The sequence below is a fragment of the Oncorhynchus nerka genome, linkage group LG12 (genome assembly GCF_034236695.1).
Source record: "Oncorhynchus nerka isolate Pitt River linkage group LG12, Oner_Uvic_2.0, whole genome shotgun sequence".
NCBI lineage: Eukaryota > Metazoa > Chordata > Actinopteri > Salmoniformes > Salmonidae > Oncorhynchus > Oncorhynchus nerka.
In genome coordinates this window covers 79978782-80002839 of record NC_088407.1, presented here as the reverse complement: position 1 = coordinate 80002839, position 24058 = coordinate 79978782, and the positions used below count along the sequence as shown (strand labels likewise).

The following is a 24058-nucleotide window of genomic DNA, read 5'->3' as shown; positions in this document are numbered from 1 at the left end:
CACATGTCAGGATAAACTACTAGAGCTAAACTGAAGAACATTAGCACCTAAATGTGCTAATTACAGACAATGCTCCCCAGTTGTCAGGTAGATCTTTCAAGCAATTCTCGAAGGACTATGATTTCAGACACATTACCACCAGCCCTCACTATGCCCAAGCAAATGGTGAGGCAGAGTGAGCCGTGCAGACAGCCAAAATGATCTTGAAGCAGGCTGACCCATTCTTAGCTCTCATGACCTACAGAGCAACATCACTGCACAGCACAGGTGTGAGCCCATCACAGCTCATGCTTGGCAGACAGCTCCACACCACAGTCCCCAACCTGGAGGTTAACCTACAAGCGGCATGACCAGACCTCCAGCAGATGAGACATGCCGACGAGAGAGCAAAGCCAAGGTACGTCACCCCGCTCCTCCGCTCTCTCCACTGGCTTCCAGTTGAAGCTCACATCCGCTACAAGACCATGGTGCTTGCCTACGGAGCTGTGAGGGGAACGGCACCTCAGTACCTCCAGGCTCTGATCAGGCCCTACACCCAAACAAGGGCACTGCGTTCATCCACCTCTGGCCTGCTCGCCTCCCTACCACTGAGGAAGTACAGTTCCCGCGCAGCCCAGTCAAAACTGTTCGCTGCTCTGGCCCCCCAATGGTGGAACAAACTCCCTCACGACGCCAGGACAGCGGAGTCAATCACCACCTTCCGGAGACACCTGAAACCCCACCTCTTTCAGGAATACCTAGGATAGGATAAAGTAATCCTTCTCACCCCCCTTAAAAGATTTAGATGCACTATTGTAAAGTGGCTGTTCCACTGGATGTCTTAAGGTGAACGCACCAATTTGTAAGTCGCTCTGGATAAGAGCGTCTGCTAAATGACTTAAATGTAATGTAAATGTAAATGTCTACAACACCAGGTACAATGACAGAGCCCTTCCAGAACTCCGGCCCGGGGTAAACGTCACCGTGAAGCTGGATGACGAACGATGCTGGACAAAGGTGGCTTCAGTGCTTCAACAGTGTGACACACCCAGGTCATACTTGGTCCAGACAGACAAGGAAGTGCTGCGCAGGAATCCACGCCACCTAAAACCCCTCCAAGGTGCTTCAGAGACTCTTCTCCAACGGGTAGAGAAGAACACACAGAGTGTGACACAGAGTTGCACTTACCTGTTCCAGATGCCGGCCCACTTCCTGTCTGCACCACCAGACTCCAGTGCACATGACTTCTAGTGGCAGAGTTTTCAAACCACCAGACAGATACAGAGACTATGTGCAGTAGTTAACGCATCGTCTGCATTATGTGGCAGAATAACCCCACTGCAGCTATGAAGGTGACTGGCAGTTTACCCAGCTCACCTTAGGGTAGAATATAGTTCATGTTGAAGAAACAAGTGTTTTAGGAAATGTTCTGTCAACAAAAAGGAGTTCATGTTTCATGAGTTGATTCACTTTAAAGACAGAAAAGTTTGTTTATGAATGTATATGTTAAGAGACAAAAGTTTATTACAGAGTGATAGACTATAAACATGTAATGTGATGTTTTTAAACATTTTAGAAATACATGTCTTAAAAATCTGAAAGAAACGGTGATGTGGTGGATTGTAACTATTTTATTATAGTGCAGGGAGCGAGTATATTCATGTCCTCATAAAATATGATTGGGCAAGTGAGTCTGCATGCACCCAGTGAAGGCAGTCTCCGGGGTTATGTTGCTAGCTATGTTTTTGTTTCATTAAAATGATCTACGCCTCCGAATTCTTCATATAAAGCATAACACTAGAATGATGAGGAAAGAATTGCCCCCATTAAAGTTTGCACCATTTTTTTTTAGAGGGAACTGACTTATGCAGAACAAATTGTTAGCAACGCAATGACACTTACGAGAGGGAAGGTAATCATGACGTGCAGGGATTCTTTTTGTAACCATTGAAAGTCTATGCCAGATGATCATAAAACCTTGTGGTTTGGCCACTTCGTTATCCTGTCGCTCTTGATCCTTCTTGTAAGCAGTGATGGAATAAGTACCTAATTGCCATACTTAAAATAAGCCTTAATAGAGTAAAAGTAAAGATACCTTAATAGAAAATGATTCAAGTTAACGTGAAAGTCACCCATTAAAATCCCACTTGAGTAAAAGTCTAAAGTATTTGGTTTTAAATATACACTTCAGTATCAAAGGTAAATGTAATTGGTAAAATATACTTAAGTATCAAAAGTAAAAGTATAAATAATTTCAAATTCCTTATATTAAGCAAACCAGACAGCACCATTTTCTTGTTTGTTTTTTATGTATGCATATCCAGAGGCACATTACAACCCTCAGACATCATTAACAAACTAAGCATGTGTTTAGTGAGTCCGCCAGATCAGAGGCAGTAGAGATGACCAGGAATGTTCTCTTGATAAGTGTGTGAATTAGACCATTTTCCTGTCCTGCTAAGGATTCAAAATGTAACTTTTGGGTGTGAGGGAAAATGTATGGAGTAGAAAGTACATAATTTTCTTTAGGAATGTAGTGATGTAAAAATAAAAGTTGTCAAAAATCTAAATAGTAAAGTAACGTACAGATACCCCAAAAAACTACTTAAGTAGTACTTTCAAGTATTTTTACTTAAGTAGTCCACCACTGGTTGTGAGTAGCTAATTGTCTTCACCTATTGACAACTGGTTACTGATTGATTATCGAGCTACTTACTACATGTCAATAATGGTTCTGTAATGTAGAAATCCCATACTGCAAAATTTTTTTTACATGAGGAGCTTGCGATAATGTAAGAGAAAGCTACACCAGTATCTGTGGTTGTCAGTGTTACAGTTGCCTTCTTCAATATACATTATGATTGTTGTCTGGCTAGGATGGCACAGACATCTTGCTAACATACTTTGATTTTTTTTCTTTTTTTTTCTCACCAAGCGTTGGCTCTGTTCCTGCAGACAAAATAATAGACGGGTCCGGTTGTTCAAAACCAGTCAAGAATGGACTTTACAGGCTTCTTGTACAGTCTGCTCCTTTGCATGTTTTCATGCAGGCCGGAAATGAGGTGGCGTCATAACCATAGAATTAGGAATTAGAATACTATTTAATTTATGAAGTAATTTAATGGGATCTCTATGGTCACAACAACATTGAACCGGAACCGTCAGGCCACGGCCACTAGGTCGCATCATTGCTCTCTATTCCTCTATAGAGTAAAAAAAAGGTGGCTCTTGCTCGCTTGCTTGTCCCTTTCGACTTGTTGCAGTCACATTGCACAAAAAATGCATTAAGATAATTCAGTAAAATGCAACAAATATGTAGGCTAGTGTCGACATGTTACATATCTGCTAGTATCACTGGTTTAGCCTACTTGGTTACAAGGCTATAGTCTAATTTCATACTTACAATACTTATCTTCTTATTGTAGGCCTGATTCTTCTTATTGTAGGTATGTGTATACCTTTTATTCTGAAAAATAAATCAAGCGAACTTGTACATGCAATAAACTATTTTATTGAGCCTACATTACACCCATGCATATACTTTTTAAATGATGGGCGTGTCATTGCAATGTACTGGACGATACTCCGGATAGAGACAATTTACTCCACTCCATACGTTTCTATCTCTCTCTTCGTGCTGTCTTTTATCCAGGCCATACAATGCATTCCATGTGACCCGGTTTTAAAGATGCATGCAGTGATCAAGAGGAATCGAGGGGGGCACCCATGCTCCCTTTCAGAAAGATAGAGAGCTAGAGGTTGGGGGAAAAGAGAAATACTGTATTTGCGCTGCAGAGGCTTATTAAACTTGGGCTCCAAACTGAGAGGTTCAGGAGACAAGGAGATACGCAATGTTCCCGAAGCAGCGGGTGCAGGTATGTACACGCTCTAACGTTATGATATCTAAGGTATTTTAGGCTCTAGCGAATGCAAAAGGTGCAATATAACATGAATGGAGGAGATGGCTCCTCATGTGAATAGCAATGATGGTAAAGCATTGCTTTAGTTATTTGATTACTAGCCTACGGCATTTCATTTACAAATGTTCTGGAAAAAAAGTGAAACATTATAAAATACCCTATTTTACCTAAGCCGTTTGTAGGTGATTATCAATTGGAATGTTAATTAGATGTTGACAATGTCGATATATAAACAATAGAATGGTAAATTATATGAGATCTGATTAATTGGTCATTTCAATGGAACATTTAAGCACCATTTAAAGCACCATTTTATGTAGCTAAACACAATCTCATCGTGGGTGGGCAAATTATTGTGAGCCCAACGGTCAAATCAGAATTTAGCGCTATCCAAGGGACTGAAACCAGCCACGCAAACCAACCATCGCACAAATCAACTTTTAATCAGCCTCCTGTAGGCGGTTTTTACTGTAGGCTATAGATTATGAAAGGCGTTCAACGTCGTTTCTGACTGTCCGCAGCTCTGGATAAGAGCGTCTGCTAAATGACTGTAATGTATCAAATGGTTTTACATTACTGTAGACTATTAGTACTTGAATTATTCAAGATTGAATGTCAGATTGGCTTCTGCAGCAGCCTATAACTATATTTGCCTTTGCTTCATTGTGAAGTTGTGTAGCCTATTAAAAGAGTTGCCAAAGATAGATTGGCAACACATAGCTGTTTATCATCACTTGTTGAAAAACTTGTTGCAAAACTTGTATCACTTGTATCAAACTTAAATTAACACGTCTCTCATCAGCAGGAAAGACATCAGTGAAAGAGGGATGGTAAAGGAGATGATGGATCTTCAATTAAACTTGGATCCTCAGCTCTCCCCAATGGCCAAGCGGACATGATTATATCCCCAAGACTGTTGACACCATGTGGAATATGATTTACCTGAATGCTATTAGGTTTTTGTATTTCCTTATTCTAGTGTATGATGCGTTCGTCTCCCCCAGTAACATATTTGAGAGGTCGGTGGTTTCTAAAGCTGCTGGGTCCCGCTCGGTGGCCAGAATGGACGGGGACATTATAATCGGTGCACTGTTCTCGGTCCACCACCAACCATCAACAGAGCAGGTAGCGGAGAGGAAGTGCGGGGAGGTTCGGGAACAGTACGGAATCCAACGAGTAGAAGCGATGTTCCACACCTTGGACAGAATCAACTCAGACCCGAACCTTCTACCCAACATTACTCTGGGGTGCGAGATCAGGGACTCCTGCTGGCACTCCTCGGTGGCTCTGGAGCAGAGTATTGAGTTCATTAGAGACTCTCTCATCTCGATCCGGGATGACGACAACAAAGATGGTACATCCAGACAGTGGTGCATTGATGGGACGCCTGCAAGCCAACCGCCCACTACCAAGAAACCCATAGCAGGTGTCATTGGACCTGGATCCAGCTCAGTGGCTATCCAGGTCCAAAACCTCCTGCAGCTGTTTAACATCCCTCAGATAGCGTATTCTGCGACCAGCATAGATCTGAGTGACAAAACGCTCTTCAAGTATTTCCTTAGGGTTGTGCCCTCTGACACTCTCCAAGCCAGAGCCATCTTGGACATTGTCAAACGCTATAACTGGACCTATGTGTCAGCAGTCCATACAGAGGGTAAGACACTTCACTTTCCATGTTAAGTTGTCATAAGGTGAACGCACCAATTTGTAAGTCGCTCTGGATAAGAGCGTCTGCTAAATGACTTAAATGTAAATGTAAATGTAAATGTAAGTTTCTAATCCAAGAAGTAATTGGCCTGCATGTTGCCTACTGGCCATCAATGCCTATTCAAACACAATTTTGATAAAGTTGTGTTGGGGATTGAACTGTGAATATTCACATTCTAGATATACATAGTTCTATCCAATTGATTATGATCAGTCATAACACAGGAGGATGCTTGAGGGGAAAACGGTTCATAACAATCGCGGAGCAAATGGAACGGCATCAAACACCTGGAAACCACGTCTTTGATGTATTGTGACACCACTCCACTGAATCCGCTCCAGCCATTACCATGAGCCCGTCCTCCCCAATTAAGGTGCCACCAACCTCCTGTTATTCAGAATTCATAATCATAATGGATTTAGGTCAAAAAAGGAGAGGGGTTCAACATCATCCACCAAAGTTAATAGCCTGTGCTTGTTCATTCAGGCCTTCCTCAGCCCTCTGGCCTACAATTCACGAGGAATCCTTGACAGGTACAAACCATTAAAGAGAAGCCACTTTCTCATGGTTAAATTCTGTGGTTGCTACAGATTTGAGTGGGCAACAATCCTAGCCCTTCAAGGTTCCTCAACCCTGGCCTAGCCAGCAGTGTTTGAGGGGCTTAATTGGGTGTGGAGAGAAGTCTCAGAGCAGTAATGGTAGCAAAATGTTTGGATTCAACTGTAGGTTTAGTAGGAGGGAATAGCCGGTGTGTAGTTTGAGTTTGGCACATGATTATGACAGGCTTAGATCTATGAGGTTCTGTACTGTCAGTCAGTGCCAATGGTCAGTCAAATCAGTCCATGTCCATGAACTCAACTATTAATTAGCATTTTTACACAAGCTATATCAAATATCAAAGCTATATCAACCCACTATCAGATGGGTATACATATGGACACATTGGTTTTCCTTATGTTCCATTTGAATGGATCCAGCAATGCTGAAAGCAACAGATTGTTATTATTTTCCATAATTGAAGTAGTTCAAATAGCAATCATGACTACAAAACATTCAATAAACAATACTACCTTAGAAGCTTGAACATGACAGCATTCCATATAATTATTTGTATTGATGTACATACACAAAGATATCATCTTGTTTTGTTGGTTTATCAATTTCTGTTTAGAAATTCATGTGTGCTATTTACTACAGCAACCCACTGCTCACAATTCACTACCACAATCCACAACTAAAAATTCACTACCAGAACCCAATACTCAATATTCACTACCGCAACCTACTGCTCACTGTTCACTACTGCAACCTACTACTCACTATTCATCACCGCAAACAACTATTCACTATTCACTACCACAACCCACTGCTCACTATTCACAACCACAACCCACTACTTACTATTCACTATTTGCTACCACAACCCACTACTCACTACTCACTGTTCGCTACCACAACCAACTACACACCATTCACTACCACTACTCACTATTTACTACCTCCACCCACTACTCACTACTCACTGTTCGCTACAACAACCAACTACACACCATTCACTACCACTACGCACTATTCACAACCACAACCCACTACTCCCTATTCACTATTACAACCTACTACTCACTACAACCCACTACTCACTATTCACTACAACAACCCACTGCTCACCATACCCTGCCACAACCTACTACTCACTATTCACCACAACAACCCACTACTCACTATTCATTACCACAACCCACTACTCACTATTCATTACCACAACCCACTACTCACTATTCACTACCACAACCCACTACTCACTATTCACCGCCACAACCCACTATTCACTATTCACTACCACTATTGATTATTCAAAACCACAACCCACTACTCACTACTCACTATTTGCTACCACAACCCACAACTCACTATTCACTACCACAACCCACTGCTCACTATTCACTAACACAACCCACTACTCACTACCACAACCCAATGCTCACTATTCACTGCCACAACCCACTACATACTATTCCCTACCACAACCCAGTACTCACTATTCACCACCACAACCCACTACACACTATTCACTACAACAACCCACTGCTCACTATTCACTACCACAACCAAATGCTCATTATTCACAACCACAACCCCCTACTCACTATTCACTACCCACTACTCACTATTAACTACCCACTACTCACTACCCACTACTCACTACTCATTACCACAACCCACTGCTCACTATTCACTACCACAACCTACTAGTCAGTAATCACTACCACAACCCACTACTCACTATTCACTATTTGCTACCACAACTCACTACTCACTCACTATTCACAACTACAACCCACTACTCACTATTCACTACCCGCTACTAAATTTTCACTACCACAATCCACTGCGCACTATTCACTACCACAACCCACTACTCAGTATTCACTACCCACTACTCACTATTCACTACCCACTACTCACTATTCATTACTACAACCCACTGCTCACTATTCACTAACACAACCTACTACTCACTATTCACTACCGCAACCCACTATTCACTATTCCCTATTTGCTACCACAACCCACTACTCACAATTCACTACCACAACCCACTACTCACTATTCACTACCAGCTATTCAAATAAAATAAAATAAAATGTATTTATATAGCCCTTCTTACATCAGCTGATATCTCAGGGTGCTGTACAGAAACCCAGCCTAAAACCCCAAACAGCAAGCAATGCAGGTGTAGAAGCACGGTGGCTAGTAAAAACTCCCTAGAAAGGCCAAAACCTAGGAAGAAACCTAGAGAGGAACCAGGCTATGAGGGGTGGCCAGTCCTCTTCTGGCTGTGCCGGGTGGAGATTATAACAGAACATGGCCAAGATGTTCAAATGTTCATAAATGACCAGCATGGTCAAATAATAATAATCAGAGTAGTTGTCAAGGGTGCAGCAAGTCAGCACCTCAGGAGTAAATGTCAGTTGGCTTTCCATAGCCGATCATTAAGAATATCTCTACCACTCCTGCTGTCTCTAGAGAGTTGAAAACAGCAGGTCTGGGACAGGTAGCACGTCCGGTGAACAGGTCAGGGTTCCATAGCCACAGGCAGAACAGTTGAAACTGGAGCAGCAGCACGGCTGGGCACAGCAAGGAGTCATCATGCCAGGTAGTCCTGAGGCATGGTCCTAGGGCTCAGGTCCTCCAAGAGAGAGAAAGAAAGAGAGAATTAGAGAGAGCATACTTAAATTCACACAGGACACCGGATAAGACAGGAGAAGTACTCCAGATATAACAAACTGACCCTAGCCCCTCGACACATAAACCAATGCAGCATAAATACTGGAGGCTGAGACAGGAGGGGTCAGGAGACACTGTGGCCCCATCCGATGATATCCCCGGACAGGCCCCGGACAGGCCAGGATGGATATAACCCCACGCACTTTGCCAAAGCACAGCTCCCACACCACTAGAGGGATATCTTCAACCACCAACTTACCATCCTGAGACAAGGCCGAGTATAGCCCACAAAGATCTCCGCCATGGCACAACCCAAGGGGTTGCGCCAACCCAGACAGGAAGATCACGTCAGTGACTCAACCCACTCAAGTGATGCACCCCTCCTAGGGACGGCATGGAAGAGCACCAGTAAGCCTGTGACTCAGCCCCTGTAATAGAGTGTTAGAGGCAGAGAATCCCAGTGGAGAGAGGGGAACCGGCCAGGCAGAGACAGCAAGGGCAGTTCGTTGCTCCAGAGCCTTTCCATTCACCTTCACACTCCTGGGCCAGACTACACGCAATCATATGACCCACTGAAGAGATGAGTCTTCAGTAAAGACTTAAAGGTTGAGACCGAGTCTGCGTCTCTCACATGGGTATGCAGACCATTCCATAAAAATTGAGCTCTATAGGAGAAAGCCCTGCCTCCAGCTGTTTGCTTAGAAATTCTAGGGACAATTAGGAGGCCTGCGTCTTGTGACCGTAGCGTACGTGTAGGTATGTACGGCAGGACCAAATCGGAAAGATAGGTAGGAGCAAGCCCATGTAATGCTTTGTAGGTTAGCAGTAAAACCTTGAAATCAGCCCTTGCCTTAACAGGAAGCCAGTGTAGGGAGGCTAGCACTGGAGTAATATGATCAGATTTTTGGGTTCTAGTCAGGATTCTAGCAGCCGTATTTAGCACTAACTGAAGTTTATTTAGTGCTTTATCCGGGTAGCCGGAAAGTAGAGCATTGCAGTAGTCTAACCTAGAAGTAACAACAGCATGGATGAATTTTTCTGCATAATTTTTGGACAGAACGTTTCTGAAAGCTGTCCTTGAAACAGTCTTGTTATGTTCGTCAAAAGTGAGATCAGGGTCCAGAGTAACACCGAGGTCCTTCACAGTTTTATTTGAGACGACTGTACAACCACCAAGATTAATTGTCAGATTCAACAGAATATCTCTTTGTTTCTTGGGACCTAGAACAAGTATCTCTGGTTTGTCCGAGTTTAAAAGTAGAACGTTTGCAGCCATCCACTTCCTTATGTCTGAAACACAGGCTTCTACCGAGGGCAATTTTGGGGCTTCACCATGTTTCCTTGAAATATACAGCTGTGTGTCATCTTCATAGCAGTGAAAGTTAACATTATGTTTTCGAATGACATCCCCAAGAGGTAAAATATATAGTGAAAACAATAGTGGTCCTAAAACGGAACCTTGAGGAACACTGAAATTTACAGTTGATTTACAGTTGCTATTCACTATTCACTGCCGCAACCCGCTACTCAATTTTCACGACCACAATCCACTACTCACTATTCACTACCCACTACTCACTATTCATTACCACAACTCACTGCTCATAATTCACTACCACGACCGACTACTCATTACTCACAACGAGAACCCACTATTCACTCCCACAACCCACTGCTCACTGTTCACAACCCACTACTCACTATTGCTACCACAACCCATTACTCACTATTCACCACCACAACCACCTACGCACTATTCACAACCACAACCCACTACTCCCTATTCACTACCACAAACTACTACTCACTATTCACCACCACAAACCACTACGCGCTATTCAAAACCACAACCCACTACTCCCTATTCACTACAACAACCAACTGGTCACTATTTACTGCAACAACATACTATAGACTATTCACTACCACAACCCACTACTCACTATTCACATTTTGCTACCACAACCCATTACTCACACTCACTACCACAATCCACTACTCACTATTCACTACAACAACCCACTGCTCACTGTTCACAACTACAACCCACTACTCACTATTTGCTACCACAACCACCTACGCACTATTCACTACCACAATCTACTACTCACTATTCACCACCACAAACCATTACGCGCTATTCACAACCACAACCCACTACTCCCTATTCACTACAACAACCAACTGGTCACTATTTACTGCAACAACATATTATAGACTATTCACTACCACAACCCACTGCTCACTAATCCCAACCACAACCCACTACTCACTATTCACATTTTGCTACCAAAACCCATTTCTCACTACTCACTATTCACTACCACAACCCACTACTCACTATTCACTACCACAACTCACTGCATACCATTTAACTACCACAACCCACTACTCACTATTCACATTTTGCTACCAAAACCCATTACTCACTACTCCCTATTCACTATCACAACCTACTACTCACTATTCACTACAAAAACAAACTGCTCACTATTCTCTACCACAACCTGCTTTTCATTATTCACTACCACAACCCACTACTCACTATTCATAACCACAACCCACTACTCACTATTCACTATTCGCTAAAACAACCCACTACTCACCATTCCCAATCACAGCCCACTGCTCACTATTCACTACCACGGTCCACTGCTCTCTATTCACTACAACAACCCACTATTCACTACCCACTATTCACTACTCACATTTTACTACCCAAAACTCACTTTTCACTACCACAACCCCCTGCTCACTATTTAGTACCACAACCCACTGCTCACGAGTCCCTACCACAACCCACAACTCACTATTCAATATCACGTCCCACTGCTCACTATTCACTACCACAACCCAAAACACACTATTCACCTACACAACCCACAACTCACTTTTCACTACCGCATCCCACTATGCACTATTCACAACCCACAACTCCCTATTCACTATCACAAACAACTACTCACTATTCACCACCACAACCCACTACTCACTATTCACTACAACAACCCACTGCTCACTGTTCACGTCCACAACCTGCTATTCATTATTCACTACCACAACCCACTACTCACTATTCACTACCTTAACCAAATACACATTATTCACAACCATAACCCACTATTCACTATTCACTACCACAACCCACGACTCACTATTCACAGCCGCAACCCACGACTCACTATTCAATCCAACAACCTATTACTCACTATTCACTACCACAACCCAGAACTCAATACTCACTACCCGCTATTCACTATTCACTACCGCAACCCGCCTCTCACTATACACTTCTACAATCCACTGCTCACTATTCACTACCACAATCCACTATTCACTACCCACTACTCCCTATTCACAATCCACTATTCACTATTCACTACCACAACCCACTGCTCACTATTCACTACTACAATCCACGGCTCACTATTCACTACTACAACCCACTATTCACTACCCACTATTCACTACTCACGTTTCACTACCCAAAACTCACTTTTCACTACCACAACGCCCTGCTCACTATTCAATACCACGTCCCACTGCTCACTATTCACTACCACAACCCACTATGCACTATTCACAACCACAACTCCCTATTACAACCTTCTACTCACTATTCACCACCACAACCCACTACTCACTCTTCACTACCCACTACTCCCTATTCACAATCCACTATTCACTACCACAACCCACTGCTCACTATTCACTACTACAATCCACGGCTCACTATTCACTACTACAACCCACTATTCACTACCCACTATTCACGTTTCACTACCCAAAACTCACTTTTCACTACCACAACGCCCTGCTCACTATTCAATACCACGTCCCACTGCTCACTATTCACTACCACAACCCACTATGCACTATTCACAACCACAACTCCCTATTACAACCTTCTACTCACTATTCACCACCACAACCCACTACTCACTACAACACCCCACTACTCAAAATTCACTTCCACAACCCACTACTCACTATTCACAACCACAACCCACTACTCACTACTTACTATCCACAATCAGAACCCACTGCTCACTACACACTACCACAACCCACTACTCACTATTCACTACCACAAGCAACTGCTCACTATTCACTACCACAACCCACTGCTCACTATTCACTACTGCAAACTACTACCCACTATTCACTACTACAACCCACTGTTCCCTATTCACTTCCACAACCGCAACCCACTACTCACCATTCACTATTTGTTACCACAACCCACTACTCTCTATTCACAACCCACTACTCACTATTCACTATTCGTTACCACAACCCACTACTCACTACTCACTATCCACAATCACAACCCACTGCTCACTGATCACTACTCACTACCACAACCCGCTGTTCACTATTCACTACCACAACCCACTACTCACTATTCACAACCCGCTACTCAAAATTCACTACAACAACCCACCACTCACTATTCACAACCACACCCACTACTCCATATTCACTATCTGTAAAGGTTTTCCTCCTCTTCCTCTGAAGAGGTGTAGCAAGGATCGGACCAAGATGCGGCGTGGTAAGTGTCCATGGTTTTTAATATGAAAAACTCAACATGAACACAAATACAAAACAATAAACGTGAACAAAACCGAAACAGTACCGTGTGGCGAACAAACACAGACACGGAAACAAACACCCACAAAACAACAGTGAAACCCAGACTACCTAAGTATGATTCTCAATCAGAGACAACTAACGAGACCTGCCTCTGATTGAGAACCATACTAGGCCGAACACAGAAAACCAACCTAGAAACACAAAACATAGAATGCCCACCCAACTCATGTCCTTACCAACTAAAACAAACAAATAACACAAGAACTAGGGTCAGAACGTGACACTATCACATCCTACTAAACACTATTCATCACCACAACCAACTACTCACTACTCACAACCGCAACCCACTACTCACTATTCACTTCCACAACCCACCCCCTTCTCACTATTCACTACACAACCCAACCCACTATCACAACCCACTACTCACTGTTCCCTGTCACAACCGACTTTTCACTATTCACAACTACAACCCACTACTCACTATTCACTACCACAACCCACTACTCACTATTCACTACAACAAACCACTACTCACTATTCGCTACCACAACCCACTACTCACTACTCATAACCACAACCCACTACTCACTATTCACTTCCACAACCCACCCCATTCTCACTATTCACTACCACAACCTACTACTCATTATTCACCAGCACAACCCACTACCCACTACTCACTGTTCCCTGTCACAACCCACTTTTCGCTATTCGCTACCACAACCCACTACTCACTACTCACAACCACAACCCACTACTCACTATTCACTTCCACAACCCACCCCCTTCTCACTATTCACTACCACAACCTACTACTCATTATTCACCAGCACAACCCACTACCCACTATCACAACCCACTACTCACTGTTCCCTGTCACAACCCACTACTCACTATTCACTACCACATCCCAATGCTCACTGCTCACTACCACAACCCACCACTCACTATCATAACCTGATACTCGCTATTCACTACCACAACCCACCACTCACTATTCACTACCCAGTACTCACTATTCACTATCACAACCTGATACTCGCTATTCACTACCACAACCACTACTCACTATTGACTATTCGCTACCACAACCCACTATTCACTATTTGCTACCACAATGCACGGCTCACTGCTCACTATTCACTATCACAACCCACTACTCGCTATTCACTATCGTAAACCTGCTACTCGCTATTCGCTACCACAACCCACTGCTCACTATTCACTACCACAGCCTGCTACTCACTATTCATTATTCACTTTGCACTACTCACTATAACAACCCACTACTCACTACTCACTAACTATTTTGTGAACCAAGTCCTTCAAATATCTGCATCTTACTGGGGAGGTGGTAGCAGGTAATCTACAGCATATGAGACCTGGAGACCAAGACAATCCTCGGCTTCTGTAGCTACAGTTTTGTTCTGCAGTACAGTGCTGCCACAGATAGAACAATGAGACAGATATTTCACCAGACGTATAAACGTGAAGCATCCGGTTGGCGTTTCCACTCACTACCAAATATGGTGATGAGAGGAAGCCCAGTGGCTAGCAGTGGGAGAAGATGGTGCAAGATGGATTTTGTCCGATGTTCTGCTAATTTTCTCATCAATTAAACATTTGATCTTCATACAGTTTTCTGTTTCCAAAACTATAATATGTAACACACAGAGTGGACTGCGTTTTGTAGACTTTACCCTTTGCCAAAGTTTCAAAAAGTTACGTTGTTTAGAAGGAGTTCAAGGGTGAATTGAGTTTTGCACACGCTGCACTTCACAGAGTAGGTGTTCCCTAATGGAAATGTGCAAATAAATGCTCAAATGCACCAACAGGATCTCACTAGCTCGTGCTTGGCTCTGCCAATCTCCTTGCTTGTTCTTCCAACTGGGATTAATTTACTCCCATTGGAAATGACGTGCTGTGGTCTATCTTGGGTTAGTTAGACAAATCTTTGCTGGTCTGTAGATTATTATACAGTAATTAAGATTCCAGTTCCAGGTGATGAGATGTCTGAATGACATCAGGGTCATAGTTGCCTGCCTGATGTGCATATGAACGTTCCTCATAGTCACAGTGTGCATCCTATTGCAGAATATTCCCTACACAGTGCACTACTTTTGACCAGAGCCCTATAGGCCCTGGTCAAAAGCAGTGCACTATAAAGGGAATAGGGTGCCATTTGGGATGCAGGAAACATACCTCTGATCTCTCTGCAGTGAGGGAGACTTGGTGATGAACTGATTAAAACTCAATTACATTTCTGTTCTGGTGCACCTTCGTTATTTACCAGACCGATGAGCAGAATGATTAGTATTTTTTATTATTATTAAATAAATCAAATCAAATCCAATTTTATTTGTCACATACACATGGTTAGCAGATGTTAGTGCGAGTGTAGCGAAATGCTTGTGCTTCTAGTTCCGACAATGCAGTGAGATACAGTGACATGGCACTTCCGTCTCTGAAATCGAGTGATAACAAGCAGACTGAAAGGTTGAAATGCAGCCAGCCACTAGATATGGGTTGCAGTGCTGTTGTGTTTGGCTTGTTGGCAAAAATTACAAGTAAAGTTATAATACAAAGTGTCTTAAACTTCTTCGGATTGTAGAATTTTGAGTCAACCTTTTAAATAATATTGTATTTTAAAATGTGTTAAACTTTAAAAACCACGATATAATGTTGTTTTGTTTGTTAATGCTTTTTATTTCCCCAGGTAACTATGGAGAGAGTGGTATGGAAGCCTTTAAGGATCTGGCCTCTCAGGAGGGGCTGTGTATCGCCCATTCAGACAAGATCTACAGCAATGCAGGGGAGAAGCACTTTGACAGGCTGCTGAGGAAGCTGAGAGAACGCCTGCCCAAGGCCCGGGTGGTCGTCTGCTTCTGTGAGGGCATGACGGTCCGTGGGCTCCTCATGGCTATGAGACGACTTGGAGTGGCAGGGGAGTTCCTTCTCATTGGCAGGTAAGCTGTTGGTCCCCACAGAACATTGATCATTGTACATAATCGTTATTAGTCTCAGGAATGGGTTAAATGGAATATCAACCTGGGGACTTATGTATCAAGCGTTTCAAAGTAGGAGTGTTGATCTAGGATACATTTTGGGGGACGGGGGGGACGCTTGATACATTAGGCCCCAGAATTACATACAGTGCATTGGGAAAGTATTCAGACTCCTTGACTTTTTTACAGCCTTATTCTAAAATATATTAATCCGTTTTTTCCCTTCATCAATATACACATAATACCCCATAATGACAAAGTAAAAAAATTATTTTAGAAATGTTTGCACATTTATTACAAATAAAAAAATGGAAATATCACATTTACATAAGTATTCAGACCCTTTACTCAATACTTTGTTGAAGCATCTTTGGCAACGATTACAGCCTCGAGTCTTCTTGGGCATGACGTCACAAGCGTGGCACACTTGTATTTGGGGAGTTTCTTCCATTCTTCTCTGCAGATCCTCTCAGACTCTTTGAGGTTGGATGGGGAGCGTCGCTGCACAGTTATTATCAGGTCTCTCCAAAGATGTTCCATCGGATTCAAGTCCGGGCTCTGGCTGGACTACTCAAGGACATTCAGCAACTTGGCAGTGTGCTTAGGGTTGTTGTCCTGTTGGACTGTGAACCTTTGTCCCAGTCTGAGGTCCTGAGCGCTCTGGAGGAGGTTTTCATCAAGGATCTCTCTGTACTTTGCTTCGTTGATCTTTCCCTCAATCGTGACACTTGACATTCAGGCCAAAGAGTTCAACCTTTGTTTCATCAGACCAGAGAATCTTGTTTCTTAAGGTCTGAGAGTCATTTAGGTGTTTTTTGGCAAACTGCAAGCAGGCTCTCATGTGCCTTTTACTGAGGAGTGGCTTCTGTCTGGCCCCTCTACCATAAAGGCCTGATTGTGGTGTGCTGGAGAGATGTTTGTCCTTCTGGAAGGTTCTTCCATCTACACAGAGGAACTCTGGAGCTCTGTCAAAGTGACCATCGGGTTCTTGGTCGCCTCCCTGAACAAGGCCCCTGATTACTCAGTTTGGCCAGGCGGCCAGCTCTAGGAAGAGTCTTGGTGGTTCCAAACTTCTTCCATTTAAGAATGACAGAGGCCACTGTGTTCTTGGGGACCTTCAATGCTGCAGAACATTTTTAGGACTCTTCCCCAGATCTGTGCCTCGACACAATCTTGTCTCAGTGCTCTACAGACAATTCCTTCAACCTCTTGGCTTGGTTTTTGCTCTGACATGTGCTGTCAACTGTGGGTGTGTGTGCCTTTCCAAATCATGTACAATCAATTAAATTTACCACAGGTGGACTCCAATCAAGTTGTAGAGACATCTGAAGGAGGATCAATGGAAACACGATGCACCTCAGCTCAATTTCGAGCCTCATAGCAAAGGGTCTGAATACTTATGTAAATCAAGTATTTCTGTTTTATATTTTTATTACTTTGCGAACATTCTAAAAACTTGTTTTCGATTTGTCATTATGGGGTATTGTGTGTAGATTGATGAGGATTTTTTAGTTATTTAATCCATTTCATAATAAGGCTGTAACGTAACAAAATGTGCAAAAAGTCAAGGAGTCTGAATACTTTCCGAATGCACTATTTGCTGTTCTTACCTTACTCCATTTTGTGGAGTGATTGACCTCATTTTCATCATATGGAAACACAAAATTAACATCATGACTCTTGAGGATTGTTCAAAATAATATGTTGCTGTTTGGATCTTTGATATTTCATACTAAGGCCCCCATGGTTTACTCAGAGTTTATACTGGAACACAATAAGTATTATTATTATTCTAGCAGTAGTGGAGTTCCTTCTGAAGGAAGAAAGAAGCTTTGATTCACACTCACAACCCTGAATAATGCATGGTTAGACAGTGAGTCTCTCTCTCTCTCTCTCCCTCGCTGTCTCTCTCTCTCCCTCGCTGTCTCTCTCTCCCTCTCCCTCGCTGTCTCTCTCTCTCTCTCCCTCGCTGTCTCTCTCTCTCTCTCCCTCGCTGTCTCTCTCTCTCTCTCCCTCGCTGTCTCTCTCTCTCTCTCCCTCGCTGTCTCTCTCTCTCTCTCTCGCTGTCTCTCTCTCTCTCTCTCTCGCTGTCTCTCTCTCTCTCTCTCTCGCTGTCTCTCTCTCTCTCTCGCTGTCTCTCTCTCTCTCTCGCTGTCTCTCTCTCTCTCTCGCTGTCTCTCTCTCTCTCTCGCTGTCTCTCTCTCTCTCTCTCTCGCTGTCTCTCTCTCTCTCTCTCTCTCTCGCTGTCTCTCTCTCTCTCTCTTTCTCCTGTCAGGTCACAGGCAAACTGGGGAGGCTTGGGTAATATGGGACAGCTCCCTCTCCCCCTGTCAGATCACAGACTCAGTGGGAGACTAGGGTAATGTAGGGGGGCATCTCCAGCACAGAGCCCAGTGATGAGGACTACTGAGCATCAAAGCACATATCAGCTGGAAGACATTCCCTCGCTGTAGTTCGACTGTATCTATCCATTGAGGATGGAGCTAGCTAGCATGAATACCTGACAGGAGTAGTGCTCAAGCTCAAGCTAACAGCTCAAACTGCCCTGAATTAGCCTGGTCTCAGAGGTTCTTACAGGTAGTCATTTCCTTTCACAAGATAGCAATACAGTTGGACCATTCAGGCTAACCCTGGAAAACGGTTTGGACAGTTCCTCATCAAAAGACAGAAATACAAACAAAGTAAGTCGTATAAATCAGATATAAAAAATCTCTGTAGTTGAGTTATGCAGCTTGTGACGTCTCCGTGAAGGATGAATAGGACATGGAATTGGTGTGGCTGTTTCTTTCTGGGTCAAGGAGACTTGCAACTGAAAAAATATTGTTTTGCAGAGCAGTGCAGTAAGTGGTTAGTGGTGACCATCCATCCATCCTGGGCTGTGTGGAAGATTGGGTCCATCTAGATCAGTGGTATTCTGGGGACCTCATTTGTTTTCCGAAGAATAACTCACGACCCCAGTCGCAGATTTAGGCATAGGTGATATGGGCAGCAGCCGGAGACGGCATTGGCGGCCGCAACAAAAAATGAAATACAAATATTCCGAATGGTGACATTTACGCGATCGGTTTTCTATCGCTCGTTTGCACGTCACGTCAATGATATCATGTCACCGTGTGGGACTGTGGGACGGTGGGACTGTGGGTCAATTAAACTTGTTGGAGTCGGCACCCTGATTCTAGTTTGTGAGCTAGGCAGGCTACTGCCTGGGAAGGTCTCCCGCTCAGAAGTACGAGACGGGGAGGGGGCTGGGGTAGGTTGACTGGAAGCCCGAGGTAGGGGGAGCGGGGGAATCTATCAAACAGCGCACCTCAAATTTTGTACAGTACTAATGCAATTAGTTGTGCAATTTAGTTTGTGTGTTTCCTGTTTGAAGTGCAGTAGTGTAATAATCAGGTTCTCTTCTTTATAAGTGTGTTATTCTATTGGTGTGATGTCGGATTTGTGCAATTTAGTTTTATTTGTGTGTTTTTTGTTATTAATAGGTTAATAGTGTAATAATTAAATTATCTTTTTTATTTGAATTTATATGCTACAATTTGTTTCTATTGGTCTTTGTTACTTCTTTTTGATATTTATGAGTCTTATGTTTGTGTTGTTCCATATGTCTGAATAAAAATTACAGTTAGTACAGAATGGTAGGTTTTTTTTTTGGGGGGGGGGGGGGGGGTTCGCCCAGCGAGCCATACAGTGCCACGCGGAAGTATTCACCCCCTTGGCATTTTTCCTAATTTGTTGCCTTACAACCTGGAATTTAAATAGATTTTGGGGGGTTTGTATCATTTAATTTACACAACATGCCTACCACTTTGAAGATGCAAAATAAAAAATGTTGTGAGACAAACAAGAAATAAGACAAAAAAACTGAAAACTTGAGCGTGCATAACTATTCACCCCACCAAACTCAATACTTTGTAGAGACACCTTTCGCAGCAATTACAGCTGCAAGTCTCTTGGGGTATGTCTCTATAAGCTTGGCACATCTAGCCACTGGGATTTTTGCCCATTCTTCAAGGCAAAACTGCTCCAGCTCCTTCAAGTTGAATGGGTTCCACTGGTGTACAGCATTATTTAAGTCATACCACAGATTCTCAATTGGAATGAAGTCTGGGCTTTGACTAGGCCATTCCAAGACATTTAAATGTTTCCCCTTAAACCAATCGAGTGCAGTATGCTTAGGGTCATTGTCCTGCTGGAAGGTGAACCTCTGTCCCAGTCTCAAATCTGTGGAAGACTGAAACAGGTTTCCCTCAAGAATTTCGCTGTATTTAGTGCCAGCCATCATTCCTTCAATTCTGACCAGTTTTCCAGTTCCTGCCGATGATGAGAGGTGTTGGGTTTGTGCCAGACATAGCGTTTTTCTTGATGGCCAAAAAGCTACATTTTAGTCTCATCTGGCCAGAGTACCTTCTTCCATTTGTTTGGGGAGTCTCCACATGCCCTTTGGCGAACACCAAACATGTTTACTTATTATTTTCTTTAAGCAATGGCTTTTTTCTGGCCACTCTTCTGTAAAGCCCAGCTCTGATGAGTGTACGGCTTAAAGTGGTCCTATGGACAGATACTCCAATCTCCGCTGTGGAGCTTTGCAGCTCCTTCAGGGTTATCTTTGGTCTCTTTGTTGCCTCTCTGATTAATGCCCTCCTTGCCTGGTTCGTGAGTTTAGGTGGGTGGCCCTCTCTTGGCAGGTTTGTTGTGGTGCAATTTTCTTTCAGTGTTTTAATACTGGATTTAATGGTGCTCTGTGGGATGTTCAAAGTTTTTTATATTTTTTTATAACCCAACCCTGATCTGTACTTCTCCACAACTTTGTCCCTTACCTGTTTGGAGAGCTCCTTGGTCTTCATGGTGCCACTTGCTTGGTGGTGCCCCTTGTTTAGTGGTGTTGCAGACTCTGGGGCCTTTCAGAAAACGGTGTATATATACTGAGATCATGTGACAGATCATATGACACTTAGATTGCACACAGGTGGACTTTATTTCATTAATTATATGACTGAAGGTAATTGGTTGCACCAGATCTTATTTAGGGGCTTCATAGCAAAGGGGGTGAATACATATGCACACACCACTTTTACGTTTTTTTTTGTATAATTCTTTGAAATATGTGATTTTATTTCATTTCACTTCACCAATTTGGACTATTTTGTGTATATCCATTACATGAAATCCAAATAAAAATCTATTTAAATTACAGGTTGTAATGCAACAAAATAGGAAAAACGCCAAGGGTGTGAATACTTCCGCAAGGCACCGTACAAGCTAGACGCACGACCCCACCCCACACCACGCTGCACATTTACATTTACATTTAAGTCATTTAGCAGACGCTCTTATCCAGAGCGACTTACAAATTGGTGCATTCACCTTATGACATCCAGTGGAACAGCCACTTTACAATAGTGCATCTAAATCTTTTAAGGGGGGTGAGAAGGATTACTTTATCCTATCCTAGGTATTCCTTAAAGAGGTGGGGTTTCAGGTGTCTCCGGAAGGTGATGATTGACTCCGCTGTCCTGGCGTCGTGAGGGAGTTTGTTCCACCATTGGGGGGCCAGAGCAGCGAACAGTTTTGACTGGGCTGAGCGGGAACTGTACTTCCTCAGTGGTAGGGAGGCGAGCAGGCCAGAGGTGGATGAACGCAGTGCCCTTGTTTGGGTGTAGGGCCTGATCAGAGCCTGGAGGTACTGAGGTGCCGTTCCCCTCACAGCTCCGTAGGCAAGCACCATGGTCTTGTAGCGGATGCGAGCTTCAACTGGAAGCCAGTGGAGAGAGCGGAGGAGCGGGGTGACGTGAGAGAACTTGGGAAGGTTGAACACCAGACGGGCTGCGGCGTTCTGGATGAGTTGTAGGGGTTTAATGGCACAGGCAGGGAGCCCAGCCAACAGCGAGTTGCAGTAATCCAGACGGGAGATGACAAGTGCCTGGATTAGGACCTGCGCCGCTTCCTGTGTGAGGCAGGGTCGTACTCTGCGGATGTTGTAGAGCATGAACCTACAGGAACGGGCCACCGCCTTGATGTTAGTTGAGAACGACAGGGTGTTGTCCAGGATCACGCCAAGGTTCTTAGCGCTCTGGGAGGAGGACACAATGGAGTTGTCAACCGTGATGGCGAGATCATGGAACGGGCAGTCCTTCCCCGGGAGGAAGAGCAGCTCCGTCTTGCCGAGGTTCAGCTTGAGGTGGTGATCCGTCATCCACACTGATATGTCTGCCAGACATGCAGAGATGCGATTCGCCACCTGGTCATCAGAAGGGGGAAAGGAGAAGATTAATTGTGTGTCGTCTGCATAGCAATGATAGGAGAGACCATGTGAGGTTATGACAGAGCCAAGTGACTTGGTGTATAGCGAGAATAGGAGAGGGCCTAGAACAGAGCCCTGGGGGACACCAGTGGTGAGAGGACGTGGTGAGGGAGACGCCACCTGGTAGGAGCGACCTGTCAGGTAGGACGCAATCCAAGGGAGGAGAAGGTGGCAAAGAGCTTCCTAGGGTTAGAGGCAGATGCTTGGAATTTAGAGTGGTAGAAAGTGGCTTTAGCAGCAGAGACAGAAGAGGAAAATGTAGAGAGGAGGGAGTGAAAGGATGCCAGGTCCGCAGGGAGGCGAGTTTTCCTCCATTTCCGCTCGGCTGCGCGGAGCCCTGTTCTGTGAGCTCGCAATGAGTCGTCGAGCCACGGAGCGGGAGGGGAGGACCGAGCCGGCCTGGAGGATAGGGGACATAGAGATGCAGAAACGACCCCACCCCACACCACGCTGCATGACCCCACCCCACACCACGCTGCACGACCCCACACCACGCTGCACGACCCCACCCCACACCACGCTGCACGACCCCACCCCACACCACGCTGCACGACCCCACACCACGCTGCACGACCCCACCCCACACCAAATCTAATGACACAACTTTAAAATGTACATTTGTACATTAACAAATAACCTTGAATTCCTTGCATTCAAATATTTTATCAAAATGAAAATCATTGAAAACATTTAGTCAAATGAAAGTGGCAACCCTACTGCAGTTACCTGGGATTGTGACCCGACTTTCAATTACACAACCCTACTGCAGTTACCTGGGATTGTGACCCGACTTTCAATTACACAACCCTACTGCAGTTACCTGGGATTGTGACCCGACTTTCAATTACACAACCCTACTGCATTTACCTGGGATTGTGACCCGACTTTCAATTACACAACCCTACTGCATTTACCTGGGATTGTGACCCGACTTTCAATTACACAACCCTACTGCAGTTACCTGGGATTGTGACCCGACTTTCAATTACACAACCCTACTGCAGTTACCTGGGATTGTGACCCGACTTTCAATTACACAACCCTACTGCATTTACCTGGGATTGTGACCCGACTTTCAATTACACAACCCTACTGCATTTACCTGGGATTGTGACCCGTCTTTCAATTACACAACCCTACTGCAGTTACCTGGGATTGTGACCCGACTTTCAATTACACAACCCTACTGCAGTTACCTGGGATTGTGACCCGACTTTCAATTACACAACCCTACTGCATTTACCTGGGATTGTGACCCGACTTTCAATTACACAACCCTACTGCATTTACCTGGGATTGTGACCCGTCTTTCAATTAC

At 44.0% G+C, this 24058-nt stretch overlaps 1 protein-coding gene across 1 annotated transcript in view; it reads left to right on the top strand.

Moving 5' to 3' along the window:
- The first annotated feature begins 4823 nt into the window (after window positions 1-4823).
- LOC115138749 (metabotropic glutamate receptor 1-like) overlaps window positions 4824-24058 on the top strand; it is a 43090-nt gene continuing 23855 nt past the window's right edge. The window contains exons 1-2 of the mRNA XM_065025849.1: window positions 4824-5553; window positions 16151-16400. Coding sequence (XP_064881921.1) covers window positions 4824-5553; window positions 16151-16400 — 980 coding nt within the window. The remainder of the gene's footprint in view (window positions 5554-16150; window positions 16401-24058) is intronic.